The 23,057-nt window shown below is 40.4% G+C and overlaps 1 protein-coding gene across 1 annotated transcript in view; it reads left to right on the top strand.

The window, feature by feature from the left end:
* The window catches only part of LOC106540835 (cathepsin E-like), a 24,975-nt gene extending 1,944 nt beyond the window's left edge, over positions 1–23,031 (top strand). The window contains exons 2-9 of the mRNA XM_087723454.1: positions 4,753–4,930; positions 8,174–8,291; positions 9,595–9,713; positions 10,203–10,402; positions 11,172–11,291; positions 12,884–13,028; positions 16,919–17,017; positions 22,027–23,031. Coding sequence (XP_087579580.1) covers positions 4,753–4,930; positions 8,174–8,291; positions 9,595–9,713; positions 10,203–10,402; positions 11,172–11,291; positions 12,884–13,028; positions 16,919–17,017; positions 22,027–22,218 — 1,171 coding nt within the window. The 3' untranslated portion in view covers positions 22,219–23,031. The remainder of the gene's footprint in view (positions 1–4,752; positions 4,931–8,173; positions 8,292–9,594; positions 9,714–10,202; positions 10,403–11,171; positions 11,292–12,883; positions 13,029–16,918; positions 17,018–22,026) is intronic.
* The last annotated feature ends 26 nt before the right edge of the window (positions 23,032–23,057 follow it).

The raw sequence follows: 23,057 nt of genomic DNA, 5'->3' as shown, positions 1-23,057 counted from the left end.
GTATGTTGAATGTTGAATGTTGAATGTTGAATGTTGATTTTATTTATATGCCGCCCTTTTCCCCCAAAGGGGACTCAGGGCGGCTCACAACTCAACCAGGGAAGGGGGATACAAACAGAAAATTAAAACGACACAGAAGCAATACATAATTTAAAATACACAACAGTCATACCAATTCGAGACAGGGGCAATAGTTCTTAGCCCCAGGCCTGTCTGAACAGCCAGGTTTTAAGGGCTTTGCGGAAGGCCTGGAGGGTGGTGAGGGTTCGAATCTCCACGGGGAGTTCGTTCCAGAGGGTCGGAGCAGCCACAGAGAAGGCTCTTCTCCGGGTAGTCGCCAGTCGACACTGGCCGGCGGATGGAATTCGGAGGAGGCCTAATCTATGGGATCTAATCGGTCTAGTGGAGGTAATTGGCAGCAGGCGGTCTCTCAAGTACCCAGGTCCAATACTATGAAGGGCTTTATAAGTGGCGACTAGCGCCTTGAAGCGTATCCGGAGACCAATAGGCAGCCAGTGCAGCTCGCGGAGGATAGGTGTTACGTGGGTGAACCGAGGTGCACCCACGATCGCTCGCGCGGCTGCATTCTGGACAAGCTGAAGTCGCCGAATGCTCTTCAAGGGCTGCCCCATGTAGAGCACGTTGCAGTAGTCCAGTCTAGAGGTCACAAGGGCGCGAGTGACTGTTGTGAGGGCCTCCCGGTTCAGGTAGGGACGCAACTGGTGCACCAGGCGAACCTGGGCAAATGCCCCCCTGGTCACAGCTGACAAGTGGTGTTCAAAAGTCAGCTGTGGGTCCAGGAGGACTCCCAAATTGCGAACCCTGTCTGAGGGGTGTACTGTTTGACCCCCCAGCCTGAGAGATGGAACACTTGGCCAATTAGTAGGAGGGAAACACACCAGCCACTCGGTCTTATCTGGATTGAGTACAAGCTTGTTAACCCCCATCCAGTCCCTAACAGCCTCGAGGTCCTGGCACATCACGTCAACCGCTTCACTGAGTTGGCACGGGGCGGACAGATACAGCTGCGTATCATCCGCATACTGATGGTATTTTATCCCGTGCCGTCGAATGATCTCACCCAGCAGCTTCATGTAGATATTAAACAGGAAGGGGGAGAGGACCGAACCCTGCGGCACCCCGTATTTCAGGGGCCTAGGGGTCGATCTCTGCCCTCCAACCAACACCGACTGCGACCTGTCCAAGAGGTAAGAGGAGAACCACCGTAGGACAGTGCCTCCCACCCCCACCTCCCGCAGTCGTCGCAGAAGGATACCATGGTCGATGGTATCGAAAGCCACTGAGAAGTCAAGGAACACTAGGACGGAGGCATAACCTGGCTCTCCAGAGGTCATCGATCAATGCGACCAAAGCAGTTTCCATGCTGTAGCCCGGCCTAAATCCTGACTGGAAGGGATCTAGATAATCGGTTTCCTCCAAGGACCGCCGGAGCTGAAAGGCTACCACCTTCTCAACAACCTTCCCCACAAAGGGGATGTTGGAGACTGGACGATAGTTGTTTAAAATGGCTGGATCCAGAGATGGCTTCTTCAGAAGGGGTCTCACCACCACCGCCTTTAGAGTGGGGGGAAAGAACCCCTCCCAAAGGGAGGCGGTAACAACCGCCTGGATCCAGCCCCGTGTCACCTCCCTGCTGTTAGCAACCAGCCAGGAGGGGCACGGGTCCAGTACACATGTGGAGGCACTTGCGGCTCCCATGGCCTTGTCCACGTCCTCAGGGGTAACAGCTTGAAATTCAATCCAGTGATGTCCTGCCAGATTCTCCCCTGGTGCCTCAGCTGGCTCTGCGCAATTGGAGTCCAGGTCCGTCCGAAGCCGAGCAACTTTATCCGCGAGGAATTGGACGTAATCCTCAGCTCTGCCTTGCAAAGGATTGCTCATATCCCTCCTATTTAGGAGGGAACGGGTTATCCTGAACAAGGCGGCTGGGCGCGACTCAGCGGAAGCAATCAGAGAGGCAATGTGTGTTCTTTTAGTCGTCCTAATTGCCCGGAGATAAGCTCTGATGCTGGATGTTAAAAGCGCTCGGTCTGACTCGGACTTACTGGATCTCCATCGTTGCTCTAGGCGTCTCTTTCAGCGCTTCATCTTCCGGAGTTCCTCAGTAAACCAAGGGGCCCTCCTGGATCCACTGCCTCGGATCAGCCGTAAAGGCGCAATCCGGTTAAGAGCCCCTGCCGCTGCTGAATTCCAAGCAGCAACCAGAGTCTCCGCCAGACTGCGGGCGAGGGTATCAGGAACAACGCCAAGCTCCGTCTGAAAGCCCGAAGGGTCCATAAGTCGCCTGGGGTGGAACCACCTAATCGGTTCCTCCTCCCTACAGTGGGGGTTTGGTCTCCGAAAGTCAAGCCTCAGTAGGTAGTGGTCCGACCATGACAGGGGTAAGATCTCGCTACCCCTCAAACCAAGATCACAACTCCACTGCTCCAAGAGGAATATGAGGTCGAGCATGTGACCCGCCGAGTGAGTCGGGCCCCGAATTACTTGGGTCAAGCCCATGGCTGTCATGGAAGCCATGAACTCCTGCGCTTCATCAGAGTGTTCACCGAGCGAAGGCAAATTGAAATCCCCCAGAACCATAAGCCTGGGAAACTCAATTGCCAGCTCGGCTACTGACTCGGGGAGTGAGGGGAGGGCTGCTGCAACGCTGTTGGGAGGCAGGTACGTTAACAGCAGACCCACTTGACCCTTGAGGTCCAACTTCACCAGCAGGGACTCACACCCGACAAGCTCCGGAGCAGGGATCCTACGAGGTACTAGAGACTCTCGGATAACAATAGCCACACCCCCACCCCTTCCCTGGGATCGCGGCTGATGAAGCACCTGAAAACCCTCTGGGCACATCTCTACGAGGGGGACTCCTCCCTCCGGGCCCAGCCAGGTTTCAGTAATACATGCCAGGTCTGCCCTCTCGTCTAATATTATCATATTATTACTAATAATATGATATTTCAAATACATCATAACAATTAGAACATTTAATCAGTGGAAAGATTTGCCTCCAGAAGTTGTGGAAGCCCCAACATTGGAGGTTTTAAGAAGAGATTTTTCTGAAATGGTTATAGGATTTCCTGCTTGAGCAGGGGGTTGGACTACAAGACCTCCATGGTCCCTTCCAACTCTGTTATTCTGTTATAATTCATAAATGCAATATATTTCTCCAGAAAATAACTCACAGATGTCCACCCTTCAATAGCTGTGAAGGATGCTCCAGAAAAAAACCTTCCTTCAGATGTCTATGGAGATTCTCAGTCATCCAGGTCATTGTTGTGCCAAAGGTGCTTTTTCAAGAGGCAACTACACTTACAGCAAGTCCAGTTGCCTCTTGAAGCAGCACCTTTGGGACCTTCCTTCAGATGTTTGGTCACAAGTGATTCATACTCACTTAGACTTAGAGAAAAGGCTTTCTATGACCTGTATGCAATTTGGTAGCAACTCTTGGTAAAATAATGTTTGTCATTAAATGTTCTGGTCTTATACAATAGAATAGTATAGAATTCTTTATTGGCCAAGTGTAATTGGACACACAAGGAATTTGTTCATAAGCTCTCAATGTTCATATGAATAACAAAGTGATAAGTCATAGGGCATAAACCATAAGATACACTCATAAATAATAAGATACAAACAACAATTGATAAATCATAATAGTTCAGTGATCTACCAGTAGATCCCAATTTGGGTCTGCTCATCCTTAACAGGTTGCAATATTTACACAAAACAACTCTGCTTTTACAGCATATTGCAGATGTCCTGCCAAACAGCTATTGACTCACCAATAGCTGATTGTGTTCCCAGGAACCACAGTGACATATAAAAGAGCAAATGCTCCAAGAAATCACCTACATTTTCATTTTCAATACACCGAAGGCATGAAGGTTCTTTTTGTAACTCTGGTTTATATTCCATTCATGACTGCTCTGATAAGGTAAGAAAGAATTTCAGAGCATTTTTATTTGTGTGTTTATGCAGCAATATGAAAACAAATTATTAGTTTACTTCAAAGCTTCTTTAGAAAACTTTATAATGTTTAAATAATGTCCAAAACTATTAGAGAATGATGCTACTATAATTTTCATTTGTGGCAAAACCAAATCAAATCACGTGAATCCACTTCTTAAGATGCTCTTTTTACAAGGCCAGAGTATTTAAGCACTAAGCCTAATTTATCTGCTATGGAAGTAGATGATACATATAGATATCTCCTGCTGGGTCTCTTAGATGTTATATTAGACATATAACAAATATTTATTACAAAAACAAATATTAGGAAAAAACAAAGAAAAGAGAAAAGGAAAAGAAATAGTAGGACAAAGAAGCAGAATCTGTTGTGGGTGGTGGTGGTGGTGGTTATAAATGCATTTATATTGTACCCATTCTTTCTAAAGTTTCATCATCATTTCCTCCTTCCCCAAGCTATCCTGCTTTTTCACTTTCTCTGCTAAAGTTTTGGGCTGGAGGAGAGTCCATTTGGACCTAGATCGATTGCATGTCACAGGGAGTTTTCTTTTTATATGTCTCTGGCCACTTTTTCCAATGGCAAGATCTAAATGGTTCGTGTCCAGTGAGTATGTCCAATTGAACCAAAAAGATAAAGCCTACCCATAGCATACTTTGATAATACTGTAGTATCAGTTCACTGAGCCTCAAAACAGGAAAAACAATGCAAATAATGACATTTGGTAAATGGCAGTGTCAACATTCAAATCTATATTTATATTGTTCAATCAGGATTCCGCTAGTTCAGTTTAATTCTATCCAAACTGTACTTCGAAAAGGAGGACAACTAGAGCAATTTTGGAGGAATAATTTACCTGAAAGTTTTGCTCAGAAGTACCATCCTTGCTTTCCATCTGATATTCTTTTGTCCCTGAGAACTGCAAAGGAAAAACTTCATAATTACATGAATGTGAGTATGTTTGTAGAAAACAGAATGAAAAGAATAGTCTGGGACAACTCTGGGTCAACCAAAATAAGCAAAATAAGCATAGAGCTAGGGCACCAGGGGGAAGGGAGGCCCACAGAGTTTTCCCCTTTAGCTGTTGTGCTCTGAAATCAACTTTAGTCCATTTTCTGCAACTGTCATTATCTATCAGGCTCCACTTTCATCAGCATTGTATAATAATAACTTTTTTTGGGCATGCTGAAAGACTAAAGTTTAAAAGTTTAGCTTGAAAGTGTCATCAGCTATTACATTTGCTTCCATCCCATGGAGTGACAGTTTTCCTTCTATTGTTGGGCTGTATTGAGAGGAATGGAAACTTCTCCTGGAGCAACCCTTAATTGGCCTTGTTAATGAGACCTTTTGCCTAGACCAACATATAATGCAAAATGGGATTTACTAATTGAAGCAATAAAAATACCAATCAGATACTTACAACATGTAAACTCACTAATATTGTTGGCACATACAAACATTTTGTAATCTAGCAGATGCCAGTTATGGTTAATTCCTAAAAATAGATTATGAGCTCTGGGTTGATATGGAGAGTGGACTGATACGGAGCGGATTCCCGATAAACCTCTGAAAGCAACAGTGACTGATTGTCTCTTGACATCTCAGATTCAATGGCTCATTTTTTTAAAATCAACTTCAGAGTTATTTTCAACCTTCACAAAAAAATAAAATTGCTGGCAGAGTTCATGCAGAACTTTGGAATGATATATCACTGGTATGCTGATGACACCCATGGGCTGATGAAACCAAATGATCTAAACATTTGCTTTTTGACCCTTCCCCAATAGCTTTGGGTTCCTGTGTGACAGTGACCGCAGAGAGTGTATTTGCACTGTGCCTTATCTAATCATTCCTGAGTTGCTAGACTTGGCCAAAGTTTCCAGAAAGTAAGTGCCAAGCACTGCAGATTTTTAATATGGAATCGTTTTAGTTCCAATATTTTGCACTTATTTGCTGCCTGGATATTTTACACCAATTGCAGCTTTAGACACTTCTCATGTTGTGCAATCCTTGAGAAGTGTCTAAAGCTGCAATTGATGTAAAATATCCAGGCAGCAAATAAGTGCAAAATATTGGGGTCATTTCTGAGGTCCAGCCCCAATCAGATTGGGTGCATGGGTGATGTTTTTTTTTTAAATTGTTCTCTTTTATTTTTTTACTAATTATTATTCTTGTTCTGTAAGCCGCCCGGAGTCCTCCGGGATTGGGCGGCCTATAAATCTATTAAATAAAATAAAATAAAATAAATAAATAAATAAATAAATTGGAACTAAAACAATTCCATATTAAAAATCTGCAGTGCTTGGCACTTACTTCCTGGCTACCATTTAAAGTAGTAGTTTTAACATTTAAAGCCCTAGACGGTGAACCTATGTCATGCGTGCCAGAGGTGTCACATAGAGCCCTCTCTGTGGGCACATGCGCCATCTCCAGCTGCTCTTCTGGTTTCCAGCATGCACATGTGCACCACCCAGCTGGTCTTCACAGGTGCCGAAGCTCTGGAAAACAGCCCGAAAACAGCCTGAAAAACACATAAAAGTCTGTTTTTCAGGCTGTTTTCTGGATGGTTTTTGGCCTGAAAACAGCAGACAAATGGCCTGAAAATGGCCAAAAAACAGGCATGTGCGCACCAGCCAGCTGGTCTTCGGGTTTCCAGTGCTCCAACATGCATGCACATGCATGCACATTCCAGTTTGGGCACTCATTACCGAAAAGGTTCGCCATTACTGCCCTAGACCAAAAAAAGCCCAACCCCTGATTACCTGTGACCTAACCTGTTATATCAGGTTTAATACTTAACCAGGACAAGAGGTTGTCTTCTGATGTCCTTACTCTCTGAGATCTTGTTATGCATATGGGGAAGACCCTTCCCTACACAACATCCATGCTGCATCTAGGAATTTAACCCAGTCTTCACTTTTTCCAGTTTTAGAATAGGAGTTAGACCTTCCTAGGAGACCTTCCTGTTCAATTTTAATTAGTTTATAATAACTTTTTAAACATCTTAAATGATTATGCTTTATTGAGTGCCATATGGACATAATGGCAAAATACTGTATAATTGGGATTTTTTAAAAAAAAAATGCTTAATACATGATTTGTGTAGAAATAGATATGCACCTCACAAAGAACATGATGAAGTTGTATTACCCTGACTTAATAAGTAAAACAACAACCAATAGTGGAGTTGATTTTATTGATTTGGATTCATACCCCACACAGTATTTCCCACCCTGCCCACAGTATTTCGGTATGCAATATGCAGTACTTCTGTATTGCTCAAAATGCCTTTCCTGAGCCTTGTGTGAGCTGCCATACATTGATCTTTCTTTTACTATTTCTCCTTTCTACAGCACCTTTTCTTCCCATATAACCTCTTGGATAGTCTCAAGCATCCTCCTCAGACGTATAAGAAAAGCTTTCATGAACCAAAATTAACTATGGAGAAATATAAATAGGCAAATCCTATTTTGTGAGCCAAGATTTTGGGTTCAAATTATGTTATAGTTTATATTTATAATACAAATTAAAAACAGGTGAACAAATAAATAATAAAAATATAATAATACAAATCCAAATGTGCCCTGATTTCCTAAAAAAAAATTGATGTTGAAGGATTCCCATTAATGGAAGGGTTTTTGTTAGTTCCTCCTATGCTTCCTGGATGTTTTTTTTCTTAAGGGTTGAGAAGCAAATAGAATTAAATATGGAAATGAAAGGATTAGCAAAAATCCACTCCCTGAAGTTATTATAACATTGTCTGTGCTATTCGTATGCTTGATTTCAGGGTTATGGGTTATATTAAGTGTTTTTATCAGACTCACAGAGTCCACTAATCACAGCTAGAAGCCAGTTAGAGACAGAGGGCACAATGGAGCCAATGACTTTTTAAAACCCCAAACTTGTTCCCCATGTTTAGAAAATAATAATTCTAAAGAAGAAGCTGGAATGATAGCTATCAGAGTTTCAACCCCACCCCCCAAATTCTCCAGATCATTAACAGGGTCTGCCTAAGACTTTGGACAAGAACAAGTCATTTTCATGTTTTAGAGATGAGCAGGCTAGCTATGAGCCCTTATACTGTCCTTTCTTACAAGATGTCTGGACTGAAGCCTTAGAACTGAAAATGATTTAGAGCAAGTTGGAATTGGTAGGTGACTAATTACTGAATGATGGATGTCTTTTTTCTCCTAGGCCCAATACTATGGAGAAGTGAGCATTGGCACTCCCCCGCAGAAATTCTCTGTGATATTGGACACTGGATCTGCTGATTTTTGGATACCATCAATATATTGCATGAGTGATGCTTGTTGTAAGAAATATTTATATCATTCAAGAACTTAAATAAAATCAACAAAGAAAAGTTCAAATTTTGTCATACAAGAAATTAGGGGAAAAGAATTGTTAATTCATGACTTCATCTAATGCAAAGTTCTCTCATAGATATGGAACCCCTTTGAGATTTCTTCTCTGCTGATATTTCCGATTTATCTCAGCTAGATGATACAACTCTTCAAAAATTGTGTCATTTTGGAGTGGTCTCGTTTTTTTATGAACATTATTTTGATTTTTCTTTTTTATTGATTTTTCCATTTTTCTGTCATTTCTTTTAGAATTTGTGGTTTTATTATTCATATTTTTCTTTAAACTGTTTTAATGAGGAGGAAAGTCTGCACAGAACTAAAATAACTAGGAACAAAGAATAATAGAATGCTTAAGCTGAAAGAGATCTAACATACCCAATTCCTTCAGCCTAAATCATCAATAGTTATGATAAATCTAAGCAAAGATGTTCATATCCACAACAGGTACTTTGAATCTGAAGCTAATTTTTGTTCAAGTGATTATTCTGCCCTAGTAGGGCAATTTCCTATAGCCATTCTTCATAAGCAGTCAAGAATTATTAGCTGTAGAGTTTTTCATTGATGCTTTCAGCAAAGAAACTAGATTTGAAGTGAGTCACAAACACTTTTCAATCTTTCTCTTAGTAGGAGAATTTCAGTATTCTTTGAATAGCTTAACATTTAGATCCAAATATCAGCTTTGCTGAGGCCACACCACAATATGTATCTCTCTGAACAAAGAAGACGACGATATTCTTTCCTAATATATAAGAAACTGAATAGACTTCATGGAACCTCCAGTTCTTCCAGTTCAATTTGTCCTTAGCCTCTGTCACATAAAGCAGCTGCCTCTGGAATGGGCCAACTCGGTGCACCCAACTCGCTGCGGGACATTTATCAATTCAATTTAATTATTTAAAATAAGTATATTTTTGTCATTCACATTTCATTTTGTTTCTCCATTTGCATCCTTTATTTAATGATTCTATTCCACCACTTCTTTGATATTAATGTAAATTTTGTACTGTAGCAAGTTGTCCTGAGGCGAGTTGGCTGTAGTGAGTTGGCCATGGTGAGTTGATAGGACAGTGATGAATTGTCATTGACCTGCTGCCTTATTTGCCAAATCAAAGAATTTCTTTGCTTTCTGCCAAATAATTTGACCCTGATACTTTAATCCCATGTTTTTCTTTTGCTGAAAAAAATATTTTTAATAGTTAATCCTACTTTCCAGAAGAAGTAATGGGTTAAGAGCAAATTTTATTTTTACAGTAAAACACAACAAATTTGAGTCATTTCTGTCACATTCCTACAAACATGGAGGGCGACAATTTTCTCTGCGATACGGTACTGGGCACCTCATGGGCATTTTTTCCAAAGATGTGGTCCAGGTGAGAGAACTGCTGTTATCTTCAAGAGTTTTATGTTTTCTGAGAATATGTACAGTATTAGAATTAAAAAATAAATTGCTGGAAATAAATGAGACTACTTTTAAAAAGTATTCGACTAAACTAGGAACCTTCTTGTTAGAGGAGTTAGGAATAATAATATCCTAAGGAAACAATTGAGAGCCAATTTGGTATAGTGGTTAAGATGTTGGCCTAGATACCAGGAAACAATTATTTCTAGTCCCATTTTAGGCATAAGAAACTGGCTTGGTGTTTTTGGACCAGTCACTCTTTCTCAGCCCAATTACCTCAAAGGGTTGTTGTGAAGAAAATATGAGGAAAAAAGGAGTGATGGTATGCTTGTTTCCATGCATTCTAGATGAAAAAGTGGAATAAAAATCTAAATAAAACAACATTTCCCTTGAAATGGTTCCTACTATATGCAGCTGTAATATCTTTTCATACTGTTTTTCTTTTACAATCAATGAACAGATTAGCAACATTTCCATTGAGGCCCAAGACTTTGGTGAATCTCTCTTGGAGCCAGGCAACACCTTTGTCTCTGCACATTTTGATGGGGTGTTGGGCTTGGCATATCCTAACTTGTCAGTGGTGGATGCTGTTCCAGTCTTTGACAATATGATGAAGCAGAATTTGGTTGAAGAGCCTGTGTTTTCCTTCTTTCTTAACAGGTCAGTATTTGAAAAGAAGGGCCAACATTAACCTATACAAATGGAGGAGAAATAGATGCATCAGTTGATCAATATCTATTCAAGAGTTGTTTAATCTTAATGGCATTGCCTCTTTGGGGGAATGGTCCAGCTCTATGTCAAAAGAATAATACATGTACAGGAAGACGATTGATTTATCTAATTCTGCATTATATATTCTGGGAAACACTATTCACAGCTCTTAGATAAATACAGTTGGAAAGCTTGTTTTGCAGCAAAGAAGGCTTCCTTCTCTCAAAATAAACCCCCAAAATAAATCACAACACAATTACATGTTAACTTTCAGCTCATCTGTTTGCTCAAAGCTCTGTATTTTTTAAAAATAAATAAATAAGAAAATCCATTTTTCTATGAACTTTTTCTAAGAATAGATTATTACAAGTCCTATAAGCATATTTCCCTACTTATATCTGTATACAGCTTTCCTATTACCTGTATTATAGATATTTCCAAATAGATATGCATTGCAGGAAACCTCCCCAAATACACACCATTTTATAGGCAGTTATGCGGTGAGAAATACTTTGAAATAGATTTTAATAACTGATAATTCATGCTACAATAGCTTCCATTTTGGCAAGTACATATTTTTCTTGAAAATAAATCCATAACAGATTTCTTTACCATCCCTAATTTATTTCAAATATCTCCTCTGAGTCCCAGTTGTGTTCTCATTCAGTTTAACAACTACATGTTTTGCTCATCAGCACAATGCATTTCATCTTTTCAGAGATGGCACCAATGATGGAGGTGAATTGATATTTGGAGGCATAGACCATTCACTCTACCATGGACCCATATATTGGATTCCTGTCAGTCGGAAAATGTACTGGCAGATTCCTCTTGAAAAGTAAGTTTGCTAAAACAGAAACCTTGAGGTAGGCATGCAAAAACAACGTCTGACTCCTGATGAAGCAGATGAACCACAGCCAATACATATATATTATGCTTATGTTTGAGTATGAGAAGCAATTTTCTGGGCCTGCACTGTTGGCTGGCAGCCAACAAGATAACAAGCTGGATGCCTGCTACCAGAGTCCAGTAATATATGAGCTCAGGAAGATTTTTTAAAAAAAAGAAAAGAATCCTTTTTACCAATATATTATGATGGCAACTGTAAACACAGACACACAGCCTTGGTATAATCAAGACCAGGAATTCACTAAACAATGACAAATCCAAGCGGCAAGACAAGAGACACAATGAGGTGAAATCCAGAGTTCTAAATATGGCACAGTCATAGACAGAGTTGAGGACTGAAAAGTTGTTTCCAGCATCTACTACCAGGAAAGAAGTACAATACACCAGCTTATTTTTTTGTAAGCCATCCAGAGTCACTGAGAGTGAGCAGGCAGCCACGTAAAATTTCTAAATAAATAAATGAATAAAATACAGAGCAGCGGCAGCTGAGCTCTCAGCATTGGATCTTCTGTTGTCCTGTTTCCTGCCAAGTCTCTCCACTCTATGGAGTTGTTTTCTCTATGGCTGAATCTTTATCAACCACTCTGCTTAGCACTGGTGGCTGGACCTCAGAGTCTAAGTGGCTGTGAATGCAGAGCATATTCAATTTAACTAAATATAATTAGTTATTACATAATAGAATTGTACATATACTTTTCTTTTAATATCTTCACCTGTAGAAACTTTTTCAAAAGAAGAGAGACATAGAAAGTATTACCAAGATGTTTTCTTTATATTTTTGTTTTTCTGTTTTTTAAAAAAACAGAAGCATGGTTTCCTTGTGCTCCCCTTATAAATAAAATAAATTAGATGTTTGCATGGTAAAATGTAAAAGTTTCTCTGTCATCCATGTCTGACTCTGGGGCATGGTGCTCATCTTCATTTCATGGACAAGGGAGCCAGTGTTGTCCAATGACAGTTTCTGTGGACATGTGACCAGCATGGCTATATATCAAAGATGCATGGAATGCTGTTACCTTCCCACTGAAGTGGTATCTTTTAATCTCCTTGCATTTGCATGTTTTCAAACTGCTAGGTGGGCAGATATTGGCATGGGTAAGAGCAGGGGTGTCAAATTCACATCATCACGTTGTCATTACAACTTTTCCCCTTTCACTAAAATGGGAGTGGGCATGGCCAGGGCATGACGCATAACACCCCTGGGTTAGAGGATAATTCAATACATATTTATTGAAGCATAAATCTTACCACAGGATTTTAAAAAGTATGAGATTGGAGCCTTATTTTCTCTTGACAATACTGAATGCAAAAATCCAAATGATATTAATGGACAGATATTGTGTGTGTGTGTGTGTGTGTAATGCAAAGAAAGAAATGGTCTAATGTTTGCTTTTTCAAATACCTATTTAATTTTGTTTGTTTTTGTATTTATGTATTCCAATTACGCTCAGTTTGTTTCTTGATTATTGATGATTACTCTCCTCCTTTATCCCTTTATGCTTTCTGCATCCAATAATGCAGTGTGAAAATCCAGGGACAGATCGTAGCATGTAAAAATGGCTGTGAAGCTATTGTAGATTCAGGAACCTCTCTTATTACTGGTCCATTACTAGATATTAAAAAACTACAAGCAAAAATTGGAGCTGTCCCCAGTTCTTCTGGAGAGGTAAATAAAATTCTGGGCTGGAAAGGATAAAAATTATTGATATCATGGCAACGCAAACATATTAAGAGAGAGAAGACCTCTCAAAATAAGAGCTATACTAAAGCATAAATAAAGATTGGTTTTCTGAAATGTAAAATTAACCGTGAAGTTTTGTTATAATCCTTTTATCCACTATGCCTATATCTAATATATCTGGAAACCAGCATAGAAGCTGTTGGAAATGGAAGAGGCTGAAATTTTAAAGAGATAATTTGGCATTTATTTACTCAGCTTTTATTCACTTTATTTGGAACAAATTTTCTTCTACGATGGATATTGATATGGGAGAATGAAAATAGGAAAGGCACTGAATGGAAGATGCTTAAATGAACTGGCCAGCTTTTTTTATTCTAGCGCTAGTAGGTCTGGCTTGCAAACATTTGGATGACCACTTGATATTTCTATGTTTATCTGGATTCTTCAGCCCAGAAACTCGGTGCTCTTTTTTTATGGGGCTGCAAGAGAACCCACAACAATCAAACCAGACTCTTCCTTTTATCCATCACGTCTCTGATCCAACCCACCAATTTGGGGACCTGATTGGCTCAAAGGGCAGCAGACCAATGGTGAAAGTGAAGAATGAATTAAAGGGTTAATGAGAACGAAGCTATCTGCTGCTTCATGGCACAGTCCTTCCCAGGGGCCTGTCATTGTTTGGCCACTTTTAAACATGGCTTTAATCGCTTTTCAAAGAGTGCTAACCTCATGTTTTAAAGACTAGACTGACTTCACAATTAAGAAATGTGAAGGGGGAAATTGCAGAGCAAAGTGTGAGTGAATTTTAAGCAGCCACTCCCCATTGGTCAGCTGTTAGTTTGGCTACTTTTGAACACAGGTTCATTATACTTCTAAGAAAGTGGGAAACTGGTCTTCAGGAGGAGTGAAAAAGAAGCTGGAGAAATGAGCATCTGTCAAAAGTAATTCCAGGCTTTGCACAAACTCTGTTGGGAGCTAATTATTGACCTTCCAGCATCTAACAAGAAGTCTGAAAAACAGATTGAACAGTAAAGAGGAGGAGATCCCACTTTCCTGCTGTGCTCTTCAGCTCCTTTCAGCTGTTTGGGTTTTTTCTTTTACTTTTTCATGCAGTGAAGCAGGTTCTTCTCCTCTTTACTGTTCAACCTGTTTTTCAGACTTGCTGATAGATGTTGGAAGGTCAAGAATTAGCTCCCAATAGAGTTTGTGCCTGGATATTTTCCCACTAGCTGGTGACATTTGGTAGAGGGAGTGAGAGACAACTCAGAGCTTCTTTCCTTTCCCTTGTATAAGGATACCACCATTTGAGAGGCATTTGTCCTGTAGTAGGTTACAAGTTGTTACAAATGAAACTTTATACTAGTATGGTTTAATGCTGGCTAAAGAACAGTTAGACTGGCTCAATAATTTTCTTGACTGAAAGTCATAATTATTATTGCTTCCGTTTAATTAAGTTGACCTAATTCATGTGGATTTCTTTTGAAAAGTTTCTAGGACCTTTTACTGCCATCTGTTGTCCTTATATCATTATGAGTTGAGAGATACTGATATAGTTGAAAACTGCAATTGTATTTAGATGGCACTGTGAAGTCTTTTTACAAAAAGGATAACTGAATCGAATGTAGTGCATTTGAGTAAATTTAATGATCAACATTTTAAATATCTTTTATACATTCACCAGCTTTGTAGGAGGAAAAGAACTGCTCAAATTATGAACTTCACTGTGTAGCTCCAGAATTGTGCTCACTCCCTTCTTAAAACTTCCATTTTGACAATTGATTTTGTACATCATCATCTATATTGATTGTCCCCTTTGACTGGCTTGATAATAATGCTTGTTTCTATTAGTTACTGCTGATATGGCTAGTTGGCAGTTGTGCACACCTCTGAGAATGGTGTTTCACAATGTATATGTTGGACCTTATTTTGAATCATTAGAACAGTGACATCCTTTTAAAGCTAACATGGCTGTTTTAACAGTTTTAAAATAAATTGCTCAGCATACAGGCCCATACAGTGCAAACTACTCAGTGGTGGGTTTCAAAAATTGTTGGAACCTACTCTGTGGGAGTGGCCTCCTTTGTGGGAGTGGCTTGCCACCCATGTGACCGGATGGGAGTGGCTTGCCACCCATGTGACCGGATATGAAATTATGAATTAGTACTTAGGTTGGTCCAAGTAGCTATTCAGAAACACTGGCATTGAATCATGCAAGTCTTAAAGCTGTCAAGTTATAAGATCCTTGCACCCCTAACCCTTTAGAAAAAAAACTAGGGGTCTTCAAACCTGACAGCTTTAAGACTTGTGGACTTCAACTCCCAGAATTCCTCCTCCAGTCATGTTGGCTCAGAAACTCTGGCATTGAAGCATGCAAGTCTTAAAGCTGTCAAGTTACAAGATCCTTGCACCCCTAACCCTTTAGGAAAAAAAACCAGGGGTCTTCAAACCTGACAGCTTTAAGACTTGTGGACTTCAACACCCAGAATTCCTCCTCCAGTCATGTTGTGGTGACGTCATCTGCGCGGATCTGCTCCATCTTCGGTTTTTTCACAGGGGGCAGGGCTGCCGCTGAAGATGCCGACAAGCCCCCGCCGCCACCAGAATAACTGCTGCATCCTCCTCCTCCTCTTCCAACAGCACCACCACATTTGTTGCCCAGTGCTGAGGCTGAGATGAAGCTGCCAAAGCTCCCGCTGGCACCCCTGCCCGTGGCAGCAGTGGCAGCACCTCCCCCTCCACTCGGAGCACCTGAGCTGGGCCCTGCGTTATACCTGCCGCCTCCTCCTCCTCCTCTGCTGTGCTTTTGAGAAACCATGAGGCCTTTTTTTCCTGCTCCCGCCCCCTCTGCTGCCTTTCTACTGGCTCCCATGGCCTTATGGCTCCTCAAAAGCACGTCAGAGAAGGAGGGGGGAAGGATAATGCAGGGCCCAGCTTAGGTGCTCCGAGCGGAGGGGGAGGCACCACTGCCAGGGGTGGGGGTGCCGGTGGGAGCTTTGGCGGCTTCACCTCAGCCGCAGCGTCGGGCGGCAAATCCGGCAGTGCTGTTGGAGAAGGAGGAGGCGGCAGCAGATATTCCGGTGGCAGCGGAGGCTTTGGGGCTTCAGCCACAGCACCGGGCGCAAGCAGCTAGGACTGGCTGCCCACAAAAGACCTCCCTGGGCTTGCTTTGCTGAAAACGGGGTGACTGATGGTAATGAGCAGCGCAGCCGGCGCCTAGGAGGAACATTGCCAGCGTCCCCGGAAGTTAATTACTTCCGGGTTCACCGACCAACTGGTCCGCAAGAACCAGCAAGGATGGTAGGAACCCACCCCTGAAACTACCTCTTGTGACAGTTCATCAGTGTCAAAAGTGTGTCAGCCTTGCAAACAACACAAACATTTTAATGATTCAAGAAATTTGCCTTTATTCGTTACCCACTCTTTCAAAGATTTGTATGGCCCTATTTCTTCCTTGGCTCATTCTCTGTTATTTATGGCCAGTTTAACTTTATGCCAACAGCATCATTAGCTTTTTGTCAAAGAATGTAGGATAAATCTATCCAACCTTGGCATTTCCTTGTTCTCTCAGTTTGGATGTTGCAAGCCCACCTGTACCAGAGGGAAAGCAATTTGGGAGATTACATTCTTATGATAAAATATTGGCTCTTTAATAGTTCCAATATCTCCTCATGCTGCTTTTAATAAGACACTATATCAGTTCTTTGGCTTTTACTGTGGCAGGCAGATCCAGCATTTGCCATTTTACTTAATTGTTAAACATGAAACTTCCATATTCAAATGCAATGGATGATTAGATGTCAGGAATTATCAGGAACAAGTCAGTGTAAATGGTGACCAAAATTTTAGATCAAGGAATGCTTTGATTTGTGTTACAGTTTCTTGTGGACTGCAGGAGACTTTCCAGTCTGCCCTCAATAAGCTTTACCTTTGGGCAGAAAGAATTCACATTAACATCAAAGCAATATATAATTAAGGTATGTATCAAAGCTTTAATAATGTTCATTTAATGATCACTTAATAATGAATTTTAATAATGCTGTGCTTCAATGATTAGATGTCCTAGACATAGATCTTTTTAACATATTTTATTGGAGTCTACTAATCTATCTGAAATGTTAATATATATTACTAGTCCATGTATGATATACCATATGATAAATAAATCAATAATGAATACATTTTCTAGCACCACACAATAGGCATAAGTGCAGATTTTCATCTGCATGATTTTATTACACAATAATAATATTACACAATATTATTTTGGAAGGGTTTAGAAATTGGCTCAAAGAACTTTTTAATATATTGTTCCTTATCTTTCATATATCAGTTCCTGTTGCAGTCAGAATATGCTGCTTTAGGACTATTTTCTCCTTCAGTAAATAAATTTGCTCATTTGGTGATGAGACTGTACACAGGATGGACCTAACTTATCTGGAGATAACCATCCTTGGGTAGGTGATGGTAATATTGGGAGGAAATGGATCCTTTTGCCCTCAGTCTAAAGAAGAGGCCTTGTGCTCCAGCTGTCAAGTCCAATTGCCCCAAGGCTTGGGCAGCAGGATTTCCATTTAATCTGTTCTATTCATATGTGATTATGGATTGGTAATTAAGTCAAGCTGATTTTTCATGAAGCCATGCAATAGTTCAGATTCTAGTTCAGATTGAACAGAAGAGGATAGAAGAGACTGAATAAAGAGACAATGATTAGATCATACTGATGTGATGGTAATCCAAGAGCAAGTATCCATGGTGAGAGGTTGACTGCAAGAGTTTTAAAAGGCCTACCCAGTGTACCCCAATTGGCTCCCAGGAGAGGTAGAAAAGAGCAATTGGTGACTCTTCTCCAGATATTGCTGAACCAGAATGCCAAGCAGCTTGAGCCAACATGGCCATTAGGAACATCTGGAGAAGCACATGTTGACTACCTTAGTTGATAGAATCAGCTGTGTTTCAGAGGTTACCTGAATGGCATCCTTTCTTCACAAGATAGGTTTAAAGATCTTGTCAATTCATGGTTACATTAACATTTTTGGGGAGTGAGGACCACAGTAGAAGAAGTCTTGCTTCCAATGTGGGTGGTATCAGGATTTTCTGCTTTTCCTGGATTTGGGGCAGTTCTGAGACTATTATTATTATACAATTGTATCACAGCGGCCAGTTGTTTCACCGGATTTGGCATTGGTTACTAGTTGGGCCCCACCCAGGGGCTTAGGACGTCGTAACGTATTTTCGTAATATGCACCCAGGGGCTTAGGACGTCGTAACATATTTTCGTAATATGCATTACGTAATATGTAACCCGTCCGGGAAAAACCCCTGGACTACTACAATGAGTGGCCAGCCCCAGCTGACTGTGGGAAGAGATCACCATGGATTTCATCACCGAGCTTCCAAACAGCGGCGGTAATAGAGTAATCTTGACAGTTATTGATTTGTTTTCCAAGCAAGCACATTTCATCGCTTGCTCGGGGTTGCCATCCGCAAAGAAATTATCGAAAATGTTTGTGAAACACATTTATCACCTACACGGGGTGCCAAAAAGGGTCATTTCAGATCGCAGAGTTCAGTTCACCGGTAGGTTCTGGAAAGAGTTCCTCAAATCAATTGGGTCCACGCAGGGGCTCAGCTCAGCATTTCATCCCAGCACCAATGGTGCAGTAGAGAGGGCCAATGCGATGGTGGAACAATACCTCCAGTTTTATGTGGATTATCAGCAAGACAACTGGTCAGACTTACTACCCTTCGCTGAAGTGGCATACAACAATGTGGTCCACAGCAGTACTGGTTTAACTCCATTCCAGATTATTCAGTGGCATGGAGTTCGTTCCCATGCCTGAGCTGCCATGAGAAATTCCCTGATAAGCCAAAGGGTCCCCCAGGGAGAGGAAGGGGTGGAATATATATAAACTTTCTTTAATTTTCTTTTCCAGAAAATGTTTTTCTTTTGAGGAGAGGCTTCCTGTCAGGCCTGCAGCGATTCCTTTAAGAATCTTTGGCCTGCCACACTCTTATTAAGGGGGGGATTTAGCAAAGGGTAGAATGTGTTGTTTTCAAAATAAAAAAATTCCTTCCTAGAAGCTCAAGATCATCTTTTGTCTCCCAAACCTTTACACCTGATCGGAAGCAGTTAGGCGTAGACGCCAGTGTGGAAGAAGAAGATTGGACCATGTGATGGACTGTGGGTGTGGGGGCAAGATCATGAACTTTTAACTGGGTGGGATTCTGATGTAACTTCCAGAGTCGGAATCCCATAGCACTATGCCAACATGCCTGCTTTATTAAATTGGAACTTTAAGCATAGTTTTGGCTTCAACTCTGATTTAATTTTACATGGTATTTGGAAAGCTAACAGCCTTTTTGTAATCAATCCAGACCATATTCAAGTTCGTTTTCCTGTTCTTACAATTTTCTAATATCATCTTATCAATTAGGAGCTGATCTTTTGTGCCCCTGCTCCTTCTTTTGTTGCCTTTTTGCTCTACTGGTAAGATGTTGTTTGTTTCCAAATAATCCATCATGTTATCTGCAATAATGCCTGTGAGTAATTTGAAGGTTGTTGGCAAGCATGTTATTGGTCTGTAGTTTTCAGGTGTTGTTCCTTTAGTTGCATCTTTCTGAATCAAGTATGTTTTTCCAGTTGTCAACCATTCATCAATTTGGCCCTTTTGTAAAATTTCAATCAGTTGCCTGGCCAATATTGTTTCGCTGGATTTGGCATTGGTTACTAGTCGGGCCCCACCCAGGGGCCTAGGATGTCATAACGTATTTTCGTAATATGCATGCAGATCCAAGCAGTGTGGCTTTTTGCATTTGACTGATGGTGATTTTGTCAATTTTTAACTGTTTTAAATGTAATTCCAGTGCTTTTGGAATAGCACCCAGTGTGCCGATTACCACTGGAATTACCACTCCTGGTTTGTACCATAATCATTGAATTTCGATTTTTAAGTCCTGTATTTCGTGATTTTTTCATATTCCTTCTTGTCGACCCTGCTATCACCTGGAATTGTGATGTCTATGATTGTAACCTTATTTTTCTCAACCGGTGTGATGTCTGGTGTATTATGCGCCAGTATTTTGTCCGTTTGTATATGAAAATCCCATAAGATCTTGACCATCTGATTTTCGGTGACTTTTTCAGGCTTATGTTCCCACCAGTTTGTTGTTGTTTTAATATTATGTTTGCACAAATTCCAATGGATCATTTGTGCTACTGAATTGTTGTTGTTGTTTGTTGTTGTTGTTGTTGTTATTATTATTATAAAACTCAAATATATTTCAGGGCTTAGTCAGCTAATGTTTCAATGGGAAAATCAGGCCACTGAGTTTGGCAACTGTGGTCAAAAGGAGGCATCAGATTAGAAACTGGGTCCCACTTTAAGCACAGAGCCAGCTGGGTGACCTTGGGCCAGTCATGATCTCTCAGCCCTAGGAAACAGAAAATGGGAAATCACTTCTGAAAAACCTTGCAAAGAAGCCTTCAGGAGCTTGTGCAAGTAGTTGTCAGGACTCCAGACTGACTTTAAGGCATTAAAAAAGAGGGGGTGAAATTATAGTACATGGACCAAACACAACCATGATGAGATTTCACTCACCCCAGTCTTAGGATTTAGTCTGCCTGAGAGATTCTAAGCCACACTAATACAGCACTAGAAAACCCATGTAACATTGGGTGGCAGGGAAACTGGCAGGGAGCATTAGAAATCTTCCCTTCCCTTCCTTTCCCATCCCATCCTGATAAGCAGATAAGAGGCTGCTATCGGGTAGGATCAAGGGATTGTGAACTTGGCTGGGAAAGTGTCATAAAGGTTGAAAATGAAAATCACGTGACAGCAGCACAGCAGCCATCAGCAGAACTTAAACAGCCAAAACTTCCCCAAATTTCATTCTCTTGAGAGTCATGGGTTCCGGATTTTGGACACATTCTGTAGATTAGGCCATTTGAGTTAGTAACATGGTTCAAAAACTGTTGCCCAGTGATGCACCATTTCACCCAGTTAATGGTAATGACAACAAGACTTTTAGTAGTGCACAAATAGAAACTGGCAATTAAGGGTTTGATTGAAGGAAGTGCCCGCAAATTTACAATATTCCACTGATGAATGACTTCTACTTTCAAATATGTCTGGTGGTGAATGCTATGCATCTATTGTATGCTATTTGTAACTGTATCTGAACTCCAGTGTGGATGAGAGTTTGCATCTATTTCTAGCTTAGCTTGTTAATTATATGTAATAAGATTGGGGAAAGAATCATTAGAATGATTATAGGACTGGGTGAATTTGTCAATGTTGTGTTCTCATTTTTATGAAAGTATCAATTTGGCGTTTTTTTATTTCCTTTTTGCATAAAAATGCAACAAAATTTAGAGAAGTTTTAGTGGATATTTTTGCAACTTTTTTTTTTGCAATTTTGCCTAGTGTGCTAAGATTGAGTTCCAGTCCCAACATTAATCATAAAACTAGCTGGGTGACCTGGGACAAGTTATCTCTCTTAACCCTAGCATGGTGGCAACAGCAAACCACTTCTAAAAACATTGCCAAGAAAACTGTAGGGACTAGTCCAGGTAGCCATCAGGAGTTAGGACTAATTTAAAGGCAGAACAAAAGACAGACAAGGAAAAAAAGGGAGGGAGTCCATATGCATATTGTACAAATGTTGAATTAACATGAACAAGTTTTCAAAATTGTTGATGAACTGTATTTTAAAATAAGATGAATTTTGAATATGAATAAGTTTTACTACATGTATTGGTTCAAAAATGCAAAATTATAGATAATTTACATTCTAATATCCCCATTCCTACAAGGTACTACATTGAAGGAAATGCACTATCATCTCTTCTGCTAACTATCCACTCTCTTCTTAATAATTTCATAGCATTTAGTTAAAGGGGGCAGCAAACTTTCTCATCACTACAGCCCTCTATTTCAGGTCTAGCACATGCTATATAATGGCAGTCTTTGTTTCTCTTTGGCAGGAAAACAGCGGAAAAGAGGCCTTGTGTTTCAGTGGTTTCCAATCGCTGGATCTCATCTCTAAAGAAGGACCATTGTGGATTCTAGGAGATGTATTTATGTCGGGTTTTTACTCTGTTTTTGATCGTGGACATGATAGAATTGGCTTTGCTAAATTAGCTCATAAAGGAAGGAAAAGAAATCAACAGAAATAGTAAAAGCAGCATAGGTAGAGATAATATTGATAATTTTGCCTTTCACACAATGAACAAGAATTGTTTTTGATATGTGGAGAGAGAATGGGGAGAAGGTGTAAAAGGATTTAACTATATCGGGATACCACTTTTACAGCTTGATTCTGATCCTTCTGTGGTCATAATGGAGGTGTAGCAACTCTTTCCAACTATTGACTGTCAGGGCTAACCGGGTGACTGATTGGAGATCTATTTATGATTGAAACCTCACTACCTATTAGGTAGCCATATTAGAAATAGCTGAATAAAGTCTTCAAAAGTCATAAAGCTGAGCCATTTGGCTTACCTAATTTATATTTACTTGGATCATGATGTATGTTCTCTTTGTCCACCTGTCATCTGGTCATATAGTTTGTATTACAAAGATTATAGTTCTTAGTCTTATTTGTATATGACACTAGAAATGGCTGTCTATTTCATACCTGTCTTGAGTAAACGTCATAATTTTTTTATTATGATTTGTTTGTATAATTCAAAGCATTTCAGGCACCCTATTCTGAGCATCTTTACTTACATAGAAATCAAAATTCAAGTTGTCATGCCTTTACTTAAGCAACATCAAGCAGGGATGAGTTTTAGAGATAATCTTCACTGATAAATACTCAGAATTTACTGATAAATGAATTAGGCTGTTACAAAAAGAAAGAATGCCAGTTTCTTGAAGTGTGATTATCCTCCCTCTTTCCTACTCCTTTTAATATTTACTCTACTGCATCTTAATCTTGTTTGATTTGTATTTACATATGTCTAAAAATAAAGGTAAGTTCAAACATTTTTAAATTGTTTTTATCAAAATAAAA

Source organism: Thamnophis sirtalis, unplaced genomic scaffold (genome assembly GCF_051295495.1).
Source record: "Thamnophis sirtalis isolate CommonGarterSnake01/CBP01778 unplaced genomic scaffold, rThaSir2_p1.2 scaffold_9, whole genome shotgun sequence".
In the NCBI taxonomy this organism is placed as follows: Eukaryota; Metazoa; Chordata; class Lepidosauria; order Squamata; family Natricidae; genus Thamnophis; species Thamnophis sirtalis.
The sequence above is the reverse complement of the archived record's forward strand: the minus strand, read 5'-3'. Positions and strand labels throughout refer to the sequence as shown.